General features: G+C 47.2%; 1 protein-coding gene and 1 non-coding gene across 2 annotated transcripts; one reads left to right on the top strand and one right to left on the bottom strand.

Moving 5' to 3' along the window:
- Positions 1 to 4,053: 4,053 nt before the first annotated feature.
- LOC125366649 lies at positions 4,054 to 4,160 on the top strand. The gene has a single exon (XR_007213936.1). It is a non-coding gene; the product is annotated as a U6 spliceosomal RNA (small nuclear RNA).
- A 462-nt stretch (positions 4,161 to 4,622) lies between these two features.
- On the bottom strand, positions 4,623 to 8,474 carry Rpl19 (ribosomal protein L19). Its single transcript, XM_048365964.1, is given in 7 exon segments — positions 4,623 to 4,823; positions 4,901 to 5,011; positions 5,341 to 5,461; positions 6,428 to 6,470; positions 6,472 to 6,551; positions 7,309 to 7,415; positions 8,350 to 8,474. Coding segments are annotated over 7 exon segments (591 nt in total). The 5' UTR covers positions 8,355 to 8,474; the 3' UTR covers positions 4,623 to 4,699.
- Positions 8,475 to 13,277: the final 4,803 nt, after the last annotated feature.

The raw sequence follows: 13,277 nt of genomic DNA, 5'->3' as shown, positions 1-13,277 counted from the left end.
CCCCTCAGTTCAGCTATTGCCCTGCCCTGAGTCCTTCAAGGCCTTAAATCACCAAGACGGAAATGGAGGCAGGGCTCCAGGGATGGATCCTCCACCTCACTAGAAATAGTGAAAATCTTGTAGTCACGCCTCTGCTGGCCCAGTCTGCCACTAGCCAGCAGGCAGCTGGTCTGGACCCTCCTCCTCTCCAGCTTGTTTGCTGCACTGCTGAGCACAGCAGCTTTTTCGGGTGGCTGACAGCATGTTCCCAGCCTCAGGGCTGGGAACAGCTGGTGTCCCCATAGCAGTCCCTGCTGCCTCTGTGCCTACTCTTGGGGATCTGGACCCACAGTGCCACTGGCCTAAAGCAGAGGATGTCCAGGAACCCACTGGCAGGGCCATTCTGTCTCTGCTCTCTGACCTCCGCTTGCCCTTCACCTCCACCTCAGCCTGATTTTCATCTCATATGCACAATCCTCGTGCTCAGGTAGAAGTGCAAAATGGAGAGTCTCGAATCCAGGCAGGGCAGAGACAGATAGATAATAAGGCAGAGCAAGGCACAGGGAGCCCCTCCATGCAACCCCATCCATCTTGTGTGTGTGCTAATACTAGAGCTTGAACTCAGCTAAACTCTCACCTAGTTTTCTTTGTTCAAGGCAGTCACTCTACCACTTGAGCCATAGCTCTGCTTTTCTTTTGTTTTGTTTGCTGGTTAACTGGAAATGGGAGTCTCTAGGACTTTTCAGCTCAGGATAGCCTTGAAATCAAAATCCTCAGATCTCAGCGTCCTGAGTAGCTAGTGTTACAGGCGTGAGCCACCAGCACCCAGTTACCATCTATCTTAATAGCCTGCTCCCTTCAGCTTCTTTGGCCTTCTTATCCCCTAGCCACCCAGGGCTTGAGCCAGCAATGGACCTGCTGAAGGAATTCCTCTAGGGATGTTTAGCCTCAATCCCGTGTCCCTGTCTCAGCTACAGAAGGCACTAGAAAGGAGGCCAAAGTTCCTCATAGCCCTTTCCCCTCTCACAGCCCAACTTCATGCCTCCCCCATGTCCACTCTGAATCATACTCTCCCACAGTTGGGGACTCTGAGCTGGGCTCTGGAGAGACTAGTGGTCAGGCAACTCTGAAGCTCTGGTGAGTCATTGGCTCATCTGGGCCTCATTTTCCTCATTGAGATGGAAGTTGGGCTTGTTTAAGGAATGTCTCCTGGTGGATCACGGACCTCTTAAAAAGCATATGAATTATGAGGCCAGTTTATGCTTTTGAAAAGACACACCTTTTTTTTTTTTTTTTTTTTTTTTTTTTTTGCCAGTCCTGGGGCTTGGACTCAGGGCCTGAGCACTGTCCCTGGCTTCTTTTTGCTCAAGGCTAACACTCTGCCACTTGAGCCACAGCGCCACTTCTGGCCTTTTCTATATACGTGGTGCTGGGGAATCGAACCCAGGGCTTCATGTACACGAGACAAGCACTTTTTGCCACTAGGCCATATTCCCAGCCCCCAAGACACACACCCTTTTTGAGGAGAGGGGTGTAGTGTACTTACTGGGCATAGAATGCAGAGCCTTGTATGTGCTAAGCACACACTCTACTACTGAGTACCCTAGCCCCAGCTACATCTTTCAACTGGATTTTTACAAAGCTCTAAGCTCTAGAAGAGAGGCCTTATACTATAGGGGTTCATTCTATTTGAGGCTTCCTGGGATTTGGACACTCCCCCCCCCCCACTCAAGGCACTGCCCTAGAAAGGTATTGGAGGCCCATATTGTGGGAAGGGGCACTCTCTAGGCCTAAGGTGCTGGCTACCCAGCAGTAGGTAAGGTTCAGAAAAGCAACATGGGGCTAAGGTGTAGCTAACTCAGTGAGAGAACTCATGTATAGAAGCAGAAGTGACTCAAAGCTTCTGAGAGGCAGATCTCTCAACACAGCCCACCCTAAACCTTCCAAAAAATAAACAAACAAACAAAAAAAACCCAATCAACTAATGAACCAAACAAAAAGCCCCAGTGAGGCCTGCCTACATGGTGACCTGTGAGTGAACAGCACCATCTCCTGGCCCAGGGTGGAACTGGCCATGAACTCAGGGCCTGTAAATGACCAGTACTTGGAGTTCCCTGTTGTCTACTGGAGAGGCTGAGAAGGGTCGTCTCCAACACCCTTTCCCTCAGATCCAAGCCTGGGAAGCACATTTTTTCACACCAAGATGGGGTTATGTTGCCTTTCCCCTTCTGGGCCTCTGTGTTTCCACTTAGAAAGGTTTAGATCAAGAGCCCGAGGATAAAGGGTACGCAGGCTGTTTTAGTGGACAAGGCAGTCTCCTTGCCCTAGGCTCTGAGGTCCATGGGTAGGGTGTGGGTGGATCCTCTGGATCCCACCTATCTGGCGCTTAGAACTGGATGGGGACTACAGAGCTGAGTCTGCTAGTCCCAATGCTACTTCATACTCGCTTCTCCCATCTACCCTGCACATCTCTGAAGGCTGCTGCTGCTCACTCTAAGCACCCCGCAGGAGCAGGTAGGCATCAGGAAAAGTAAACAGGAAAGGCATAGGCCGGCTGGGTCAAGAAATGCTGTTGACCCTTGGCTCAACTTTTTCCCAGTCAGTCCAAGAGTGTTCATCTGTAGCTGCCTCATACTCATTCCAGAAGGCATATGGCCCTTATACCACCAAATCCTAATTCTAATCCCAGCTCCCCCGACCCCCACAGACTTTAGCCTTTGCCCTGCAAGGTTTGGAGCCTTTCACTTTCAGTGTCTACTCCACTCCTTAGTCCAGACTATGAAACTTAAGCGATCTGCAAGTGGAGGCATGACCCTACTTCAGTGTAGAATCGATGGAAATCGATGTAAAGTTACCTAATAGTACTTGGCTCACAAACCAGATTTTTATTGAGAAAACTATTGGCAGTTATCACTACCAGTTAAGTGGGGAAATAAAACACACTTCCTGTTAACAGCAGATAAAATTGATTAAACAGACACAAATTAAGCAGCTCACAGCAACTGCTGACAAGGATATTATGCCTGTATACCAATTCCTGTTGGATGAAGTCTTTTAGTGCCCAACATGTTGGTCATAAACCAGGATAAAAGGATGAAACTCCTGGGTAACCTCACTGGTGGCCAGTCTGTTAATCCTAGCTACTTGGGAGATAGAAACAGAAAAGGTGGTCCAAGACCATCCACAGCCAGTTTGAGACCTAACAGAAAAAGCTGGGCATGGTGGTACACAAATGTGATCCCAGATACAAGCGAAGCCCAAATGACTTCATCTTAAAAACCAGGGTTAGAAGTAAAAATTAGTGCTCTAGTACAGCACCTGGCTAGTAAGCTCAAAACCCAGAATGACCAAAAACAAAGGAGGATGAAAAACCTTTTAGGGAGGTGGGGGGAAGAGGGGAATGAGGGAGGAGGTAACAGTACAAGTACCCAAGGCCTAAAATAAGAAAAACCTTCTAGGTAGAAACAAGTTTGTAAGTTTGGTTGCATCTCAATTATACCTGCAGACACTGTAAGTAGTCCCTATCTGGGTGAATGCAGTAGATACCCCCCACCCCCCACTGTGAGGAGCACCCTAGAACAGTAGATCTCAAGTATAGACCTTAGAATACAGTTAAGAAGCAATTTCCTAGGCACCACTTAGGCACAATTATATTCCTCTTGTCCCAGCCTCCCTAGTGCTGAGACTGTAGGTGTGCACAACCATGACTGGCCACAGGGCATTCCTGAGCATTCCATTTTGTAGGTTTGGGTATAAAAAAGCCAATCCTCCCATACCTTCTAAAGATGGTCCTGCATCCCAGCAAAGAAGGCAAAAGTTATTTCTTGGGGCCAGGAGTTCAGTCTAGTGTTACGAGTGCTTGCCTAGCATGCATTCCTGCCCTGGGTTTGATTCAACACCACATATACAGAAAACGCCAAAAGTGGAGCTGTGGCTCAAGTGGTAGAGTGCTAGCCTTGAGCAAAAAGAGCTCACTGATAGTGCCCAGGCCCTGAGTTCAGGCCCCAAGACTGGGGTGGTGGTTGGTGTTCCTCTTGCAGTTGAGGGTTGAAAGCCTATTGTAAAGAAATGGAAGTGCCCGCTTCGGCAGCACATTTACTAAAATTGGAACAATACAGAGAAGATTAGCATGGCCCCTGCACAAAGATGACACACAAATTCATGAAGCGTTCCATACTTTTGAAGTGAAAGGGAATATCAAAATCCAGAGACAAAGGATAAAAAGACAAACGCCTCCAAAAGCAATACTTGCAAAACCATTTGGTGTAGGGGCTGGGGATATAGCCTAGTGGCAAGAGTGCCTGCCTCGGATACACGAGGCCCTAGGTTCGATTCCCCAGCACCACATATACAGAAAACGGCCAGAAGCGGCGCTGTGGCTCCTCATGGGGGGAAAAGGGAAAAGGGAAGGGGGGATGTAGGAGGAGGTAGCAAATAGTACAAGAAATGTACCCATGGCCTTACGTACGAAACTGTAACCCTCTGGACATCACTTGTTGACAATAATTAAAAAAAAAAAAAAAGAAATGGAATAGCTGGGAAAGACTACCACTTAGGTCCGGTATGGCTAGCTCTGAACATGAAATTGGCTCTGAAGACTCATTGCAGCCACAAACTTTGCAAGCAGCAGAGAGGAAACAGTGAAGATAAAGGCTTGTTTTATTTCAATGACTGATCTGTGTAATCAGAGGCCACTATGTACAGACTTGAGAAGGGAGCTTCATTTCTTGGTCTCTTCCTCCTTGGAGAGAGTCTTGATGATCTCCTCCTTCTTGGCCTGAAGGCGCTCCTCACGACGCTTGCGGGCTTCCTTGGTCTTAGACCTGCGAGCCTCAGCCTGGTCACTGAGGAGAGAAAGGATGGTTAGTTTGGGAAGAACTGCTGGAGATGCAGAAGTGTAAGCCTTAAGACTTCAACTTACGCCAGGAGCTTCTTGCGGGCCTTGTCTGCCTTCAGCTTGTGAATGTGTTCCATGAGAATGCGCTTGTTTTTGAACACGTTCCCCTTTACCTTCAGGTACAGGCTGTGATACCTACAGGGCACAGTAAGTAGAGGTTCTGGTCAGCAATGGCACCAGAAATGGGCCTCTGAGTGCTTCTCTGTCCCAGGCCACTAAGCTTCAAGGTTTATTTTATATCACGTTGCCAAAACTCAGACTTTTAGTACAGTTGCTAAACAGAATTTGCTTTGCAAATAAATTCAATTTCAGGTTAGATGATAGCATGAGACAACAAAGGAAAACAGACCAGAATGGGAAAGTGTTCTTGGAAAGGCTCCATTCCCAAGGCCACTGAGACAGAGCTCTGCACAAAAACTGAACCATTACAGTAGCAAATGGGTCTGGGTTGGAGGGCAGCTCACATGTGGCGGTCGATCTTCTTAGATTCTCGGTATCTCCTCAGCAGCCTCCGCAGAATCCTCATCCTCCTCATCCAGGTCACCTTCTCTGGCATGCGCGCGTTGGCTGTACCCTTCCGCTTCCCTGTTAAGGGAGTCAGAAAAATGTTACAGATGTTAATCAGACCCACCGAAGCACCAGCTACTGGAGCCACCCAAAGGGGCTACAATCAATCCACAGTCTTATTTGAGCAGTACTACTTCCATTTTACGATGCTAAGTATGTAACTTCTTTCACTTACCCAAAAATATTTTGACAGACCTTATCCTTATTAAAAAAAAGTGCTCTAACACCGGGGTGGTACCACTACCCCTAGTTTAATTACCTGAAATTTTAGGAAACAAAAGGGAACTAAAAAATTCTTTTTTGGGGGGAGGTGAGCACCAGTGGCTCACACCTGTAATCCTAGCTACCTATCCCAACAGTTTAAATCCAGCCAAAACAGGACAGTCTCTAAGATGCCTCTCTAACCACCAAAAAGCCACAAGTGGAGCTGTAGCATAAGTGATTGCATGCTAGCCTTAAGCCAAGAAATTCAGGGACAGGCAAAGTTCAAGCCCCAGGACCAGCACCAAAAATGAAGATAAAATTTCAGAGACAGGGTCTTAGCTCAGGCTGGCCTTGAACTAGATATTCTAAGTCAAGTCCCCATTCCAGTGCTGAGGCCAATTATAAGTTGCACGCCACCACACTGGACTCATTATTCTCCACTTACCTCCTGGGTCATATGGGTGTGGCAGAACACACACCAGGGCAGCTGGAAGTGACCATTCTTCCTAAAGCATCCTGACACTACAAAACCACTGTTAAAGTGCCTAGAAGAAACTGTAGCATAACACAGGGATTCTACCAAGAATATTGTCAACTCCAAAGCCAGTATTTATATGCAAAGAAAACAAATCAAATAACGTGACAAATGATAAGGACACAAGACAAAATGGAAAGATCCTGAATGTAGTTTAGTTTGAATCTTTTTATTTTTTTAGCACCTAGCAATGTCCCCAGCCCTGTACACTTTAAGTCATAGAGAAAAGGAAAAACCATGCTTACCTATGCCCATATGCCTGCCCTTTCGGCGAGCCAAGGTGTTTTTTCCGGCATCGAGCCCGGGAATGGACAGTCACAGGCTTACGGATGATCAACCCATCTTTGATCAGCTTCCGGATCTGCTGACCTGAGAAAGCGTACAAACACAATCACCAAGTTGAGACCATGTAGTCTAAACTTTATTGGGAGCTGGTAACTGCCTATAATCCTAACTACTCAGGAGGCTGAGATCTGATGGTCATGGTTTAAAGCCATCCTGGGCAGGAAAGTCCATGAGAGTTCAGCTATCTCCAACTCCTCAAAGAGGAGATGTGGCTCAAATGTGGATAGCTAGCCTTGGGAAAAAAAGGTTCAGACAGTACCCAGTTAAAACCTCAGAAGTGAGGTGGGTGGGGAGACCTTTACTTGAGTCTGAACTCATGCTAGAGGCAGGCAGGCATCGTACCACTTGAGTCATACCCCCAACTTGATTCTTTACCTTTTAATAAACATGCCTATCTTAACTTCCTCTATCCTCCAGGGATCTTCTGATAGTTCTGTATTTTTTCTATTTTTTTTTTTGCCAGTCCAGGGGCTTGGGACTCAGGGCCTGAGCACTGTCTCTGGTTTCTTTCTGCTCAAGGCTAGCACTCTACCACTTGAGCCACAGCACCACTTCTGGCCTTTTCTGTTTATGTGGTGCTAAGGAATGGAACCCAGGCCTTTATGCATGCTAGGAAAGCACCCTTCCACTAAGCCACATTCCCAGCCCCTAGTTCTGTATTTTGAGTCACACGTTTTTACAGGTCACTTGGGATTGTGAGCTTTCTTAGGTTTGTACATTTATTTGATGTAAAACAAAGCAGGGGATAGGTGGACAAGGGGCAGAGAACAAAAATACTCACGAGAGTTGGCATTGGCGATTTCATTGGTCTCATTGGGGTCCAACCAGACCTTCTTTTTGCCACAACGGAGGACACTAGAGGCAAGCCTCTTCTGCAGCCTGAGCATACTGGGACACAAGAGATTCCCTATTACGCCCTGAAGCCACTTGGCACTCAAGAATGGGCTTCCCAAACAGAACCCTATCCCCCCCAAATATTTCAACACAGCAAAACAGCTCATAAGTGAGTAAAATATCCCCACACACGTATCACTAAGAGTACATGCACTTAATATTAAGGGGAAATAAATCTCTTAAGGCAATCATTCCCACACAGAAATCGTTATTAAAAGCCCCGACAGTGTTAGCATGCCACATCGGAGAATTTTAAGTTCACAACTAAGCATTTAACCCCTAAACCTGTTTTTAGCTCTGATGTTAAAAAAACAAAACAAAACAAAAAACAGTACGGGGTGTTTACCCCGTACATACCAGAAAGGTATTCGGCTGGGATTTAGTACGATCGACTTAGGTGTATTCCTTTGCTTTCTGGCCTCGTGACCCAAGTTTTGCCACGGTCACACACCACACCTGATCATCCTTCAGAGCTTTGTCACCAGCAACAGGGTGGAAGGCGTTCGGGAGCTACGCGTGGCGCCCCCCCCACCCCCGGGCCTCAGGCCCGCGCGAGGCCGGCCCCGCGTCACATGGTAGCAGAGCATCTGCTCGGCCCCGGGGGCGCCCCGCGAGCCGGCGGTCAGTGTGTGTGTGTGGGGGGGGGGGGTGGTTACCCACTGTCTAATGGCCACCGCCGGCCCTGCCCCACCCGCGTGGGGCGCCGCGGCCGCCAGGGCAGGCCTTTCCGGGACTCCGGTTCCGGCGACGCTCCCCACCCCCAGCTCCCACAGGCCGGGGCCTAGTGTGTTCCTTCCACCCCAAGTGCTCGGACCCGCCGGCTCGGAATTGCCCGCATTTCCTCTTCTCTATCCGGGACCACGCTATGGGACCCCGCCAACCCCATCTACCCCCGATCAGTTCAGATCGGAGCCCCGCGCCGCCTCACCTCATGGCTGCGGCCGCAGCAGCGAAAGGAAAGAACTCGGTCTGGAGCGGCTTCTCCCATTATCTGTAAAGGGGAGAGCCCAAATCCATCCCCACTTGTGTTCCCATTACCCTGTGGAAGTATCCACTCTCCGAAAGCCCAGACACACTCGTGTCCTTTATAACGGCCTGGAATAATAGAAGCCTACTGTCCGAAATCGGGTTTAAACTTAAAAACATGGGAAATATACCCCTCCCGTAAGACAAAATGGTATAGCCCAACTTCCCAATGCACATGCGCGGTAAGGATATTTGATCACGTGGGCAATGGACGGCCGGAAGTCAGCTAGGTGACGCAGGCGGAGGGAGGAATTTGGTTCCCGCGGCCTAGCGAGGTAGTTTGGTTCCAGCCTTCTGTGGAAGGATATATAGTATTAGCTGGAAAGGTGGTTAACGAAGCGAGAGGGAATAATAACAGATATCAAACAGAGGCATCTTTTTATTCACGTGAGAGCTCCTGGAGCACAAGCGATCACCAAAAGACTTAGTGTTTCTGTACCACTTGGAAGATCCTTAGACTCTGAGTGCCTTCATTTCCTCCTCTGTAAAGTGGACCTAATTCTAATATGTCTGTGACATGAAGTAAGCTTTGCAAAGGAAAACATTAAGACAGCAGGCGTGTGTGTGTGTGTGTGTGTTGTCCCTGAACTCCTTTAGCTCAAGCTAGCACTCTACTACTAGAGCTCCAGCTCTACTTCCAGCTTTTTTTGTGATTAATTGGAGATAAAGGCACAGACTTCTTGCTCTGACTGGCTTCGAACCGGTGAGCCACAGGTGCCCGCTGATAACAAGCTGTTTGTGGTTTTTATTTATTTATTTATTTATTTTGCCAGTTCTGGGGCTTGAACTCAGGGCCTGAGCACTGTCCCTGGTTTCTTTTTGCTCAAGGCCAACACTCTACCACTTGAGCCATGGTGCCACTTCTGGCTTTTTCTAAATATGTGGTACTGAGGAATCGAACCCAGGGCTTCATGTATAGGAGGCAAGCAGCAAGCTTCTTAAGAACAGGAATCAGTCTTTTCTTTGGCTCACAGGGTAATGCAGCATGCACACATCATAGCAAGTAGTACACACCTGAGAAACACTGCACTGGCTGGATAATTGCTGAAAACCAAAGGGGGGAAAAATCCAGTGGCTTTAGAGAACCTAAGCAAAACACCAGGGGGGAGTGTTTTGGGTTTAATTTAATTTTTTAATGATTATTATTTTATTTTATTTTTGCCAGTTCTGGGGCTTGAACTAAGAGCCTAAGCACCGTGCCTGGTTTCTTTTTGCTCAAGGATAGCACTCTGTATCTTGAGCTACAGCACCACTTCTGGCTTTTTCTATATATGTGGTACTGAGGAATCAGAACCCAGGGCTTCATGTATAGGAGGCAAGCACTCTACCACAAGGCCATATTTCTAGCCCTGTTTTGGGTTTAAGAATCACATGGGGAACCTAGGGCAAGTGGCTCTGTATGCCTGTAATCATAGTTATTCAGAAGGCTAATCTTTTTTTGAAATTTAATTGTTATTATAAAGGTGATGTCCAAAGAGGTTACAGTCACATGAGTCTGGGAGATTACATTTCTCTTTTCTTTCTTTCCTCATCCTTTTTTTTGGGGGGTGGGGTGCCCTATTCTGGGGCTTGAACTCTGGGCCTGGGCACTGCTACTGCTACTGCTCTACCAGTTGAGCCACAGTGCTGCTTCTGGCTTTTTCTGAGTAATCTATTGGAGATAAGAGTTTCATGGATTTTCCTGCCCAGTCTGGCTTTGAACCTTGATCCTCAGATCCTAGTGTCTTGAGTAGCTAGGATTATAGGCATGAGCCACTGGAGCCTGGCTAAGAGTACATTTCTTTTTGGACAATGTCACTCCTTCCTTTGTTGTCTCCCAGCTTTCCCATCCCACCCACAAGTTATGTAGTTCATTTTCAATATATTGTCCAGTGAATACCATTGCTACATTTGTTCACCCTTTGTTCCTCCATTTTTGTGAGAAGGCTAAGATTGTGAGGATTCCAGCTGGGAGGCAGCAGGGGCAGGAAAATGTGTGAGGCTTTTTTTTTTTTTTTTTTTTTTTGGCCGGTCCTGGGCCTTGGACTCAGGGCCTGAGCACTGTCCCTGGCTTCTTTTTGCTCAAGGCTAGCACTCTGCCACTTGAGCCACAGCGCCACTTCTGGCCATTTTCTGTATATGTGGTGCTGGGGAATCGAACCTAGGGCTTCATGTATGGGAGGCAAGCACTCTTGCCACTAGGCCATATCCCCAGCCCCAAATATTTCTTTTCTTTTCTTTTTTTTTCCTTTTTTTGGTTGGTTGTGGGGCTTGAACTCTGGGCCTGAGCACTGTCCCTGGCTTCTTTTTGCTTAAGGGTAGCGCTCTGTTACTTGAGCCACTTCTGGCCTTTTCTATATATGTGGTGCTCAGGAATTGAACCCAAGGCTTCATGTATGAGTCAAGCACTCTACTACTAGGCCATATACCCAGTACCAAGGAAGAAATCTTTAAAAACAGAATCAGATTTGAGGTCTGGTTTCAGTTGTTGCTTGGTTCAAGCTGGCTTTTTTTTTTTTTTTTTGGCCAGTCCTGGGGCTTAGACTCAGGGCCTGAGCACTCTCCCTGGCTTCTTTTTGTGCAAGGCTAACACTCTACCACTTGAGCCACAGCACCACTTCCAGCTTTTTCTGTGTATGTGGTGCTGAGGAATCAAACCCAGGGCTTCATGCATGCTAGATAAGCACTCTACCACTAGGCCACATTCCCAGCCCCTGTCTGTTTTTGAGAAATGGTTGTACTATGTTGTCCAGGTTGGCCTTAAACTTTGCAACCTTCCTGCTTCTACTTCCCCTCCAATGTTAGGATTACAGATGTACACATGTTATAACACCATGACAGATTTTCATGCTGTCTTCATCTGAGCTTCTCCTGGAAACTATAGCTAAGAAAACCCCCAAAAAACAGCAATGTTTATGCTGTTGTCTCATAACAATACAACTTTTTTAAAACCTCATTTTACTGCTGAGGTAGATTGAAAACCTGATCTGTCTGAGTTTTCAAAGCCCAGGCTTCCTGGTCATGCCAGGAATCTTGTCCCCAGTGGGCAAATGGGAATCCCAGCCCATAGATGGAGCTATTCTTGGTATAATATATAGTACTGGACTTCATGCTTACTCACAGTTCTTCCTCAAGTTGGTCTGATCAGAGAAAAAATTTAATATAAAAATCCATGAAGCCCTGGGTTTGATTCCTCAGTACCACATAAACAGAAAAAGCTGGAAGTGGTGCTGTGGATGAAGTGGTAGAGTGCCAGCCTTGAGCAAAAGAAGCTCAGAGCCCAGGCCTTGAGTTTAAGGCCCAGGACTGGCAGAAAAAAAAATCTAGGATGGACCATGCCTAAAATTCTAGCTACTCAGGTGGCTGAGATACGATGGTCACAGTTCTTTTTTTGTTAGATGCCAGTTCTGGGGCTTGAACTCAGGGCCTGGGCATTGTCCCTGAGCTTTTTTTTTTTTCCTCAAGGAGGCTAACTTTCTACCACATGAGCCACAGTACCACTTCCACCTTTTTGGAAGTTCATTGAAAAGTCTCACAGGCTTTCCTTCCCTGGGCTGACTTTGAACCACCATTTTCAGATCTCAGCCTCCTGAGTAGCTAAGATTACAGGCGTGAGCCACTAGCTCCCAGCTGAGGATCACAGTTCTAAACCAGTCCAGGAAAACAAATCCATGAAACTCTATCACCAATTAATCATCAAAAAGCCATACTGAGGGGCTGGGGATATGGCCTAGTGGCAAGAGTGCTTGCCTCGTATACATGAGGTCCTGGGTTCAATTCCCCAGCACCACATATACAGAAAACGGCCAGAAGTGGTGCTGTGGCTCAAGTGGCAGAGTGCTAGCCTTGAGCAAAAAGAAGCCAGGGACAATGCTCAGGCCCTGAGTCTAAGCCCCAGGAGAGGTATAGCTCAAGTGGTAAAGTGCCACTGGGGATTGAGAAAACAGAAACAAAGAGAGCCTAGGTTTGGATTTTCAGCTCCAACACTGGCACAAGGAAAGAAAGAAAAAAACCAGGCACAGGTGGTTCAGGTCTGTAATTCTATCTACTCAGGATGCTGAGATTTTGAGGATCACAGCTGGGAGCCAGCTCTGTCAGGAAAGTGTGTAAGATTCTTATTTCCAGTTAATTGCCAAGAAGCTAGAAGTGGAGCTGTAGCTCAAGTAGTAGAGGGCTAACCTTAAGTAAAAAAGCTCAGGGACAGTGCCCAGGTCCTGAAATCAAGTGCCAGGATGGCACAAACAAAAAAGAAAGAAAAGAAAAAAAAAGAAGAAAGGCAGGCACGAAAGAAAGAAAGAAAAAAACCTGGTGAGGGGGGAGTCCACACATCCTACAAGCTTTGCTCTTTTACATTGGCCTTATTTTAGGGGCAGTTGACTTGGAAAAGTCTTCATCTATTTTTTTTTTTTTTTTGGTTTGGCCAATCCTGGGCCTTGAACTCAGGGCCTGAACACTGTCTTTGTTCAAGGATAGCACACTACCACTTCAGCCACAGCGCCACTTCTGGCGCTATATATGTGGTGCTGAGGAATCGAACCCAGGGCTTTATGTATATGAGGTGAGCATTCTTGCCACTAGGCCATATTCCCAATTTTTTGTGGGGCAGGAGAAGTGGGGGTGTAGGAAGGAAATGAGCCCTCATGTCATGACCCTGCCCTGCCTCTCCAGAAAATCTAGCAATCTTCCCACTCTTATCCTCCCCATTATCCCAAACGAGCATATCACCACAGTGCCAGAAAACCCATTTTGTAGGAAAGAAAACTGAGGCTTCGAGAGAAATGCAGTTATTTGTCCACTGCCATACAACCAGAAAAGCGCCTGAGCTGAGCTAACCCCAAGAAGCTAGATTCC

Source organism: Perognathus longimembris, chromosome 17, assembly GCF_023159225.1.
Source record: "Perognathus longimembris pacificus isolate PPM17 chromosome 17, ASM2315922v1, whole genome shotgun sequence".
NCBI classification, from domain to species: Eukaryota; Metazoa; Chordata; class Mammalia; order Rodentia; family Heteromyidae; genus Perognathus; species Perognathus longimembris.
Note: the sequence above shows the minus strand (reverse complement) of the source record. Positions and strands in the feature narration are given on the sequence as shown.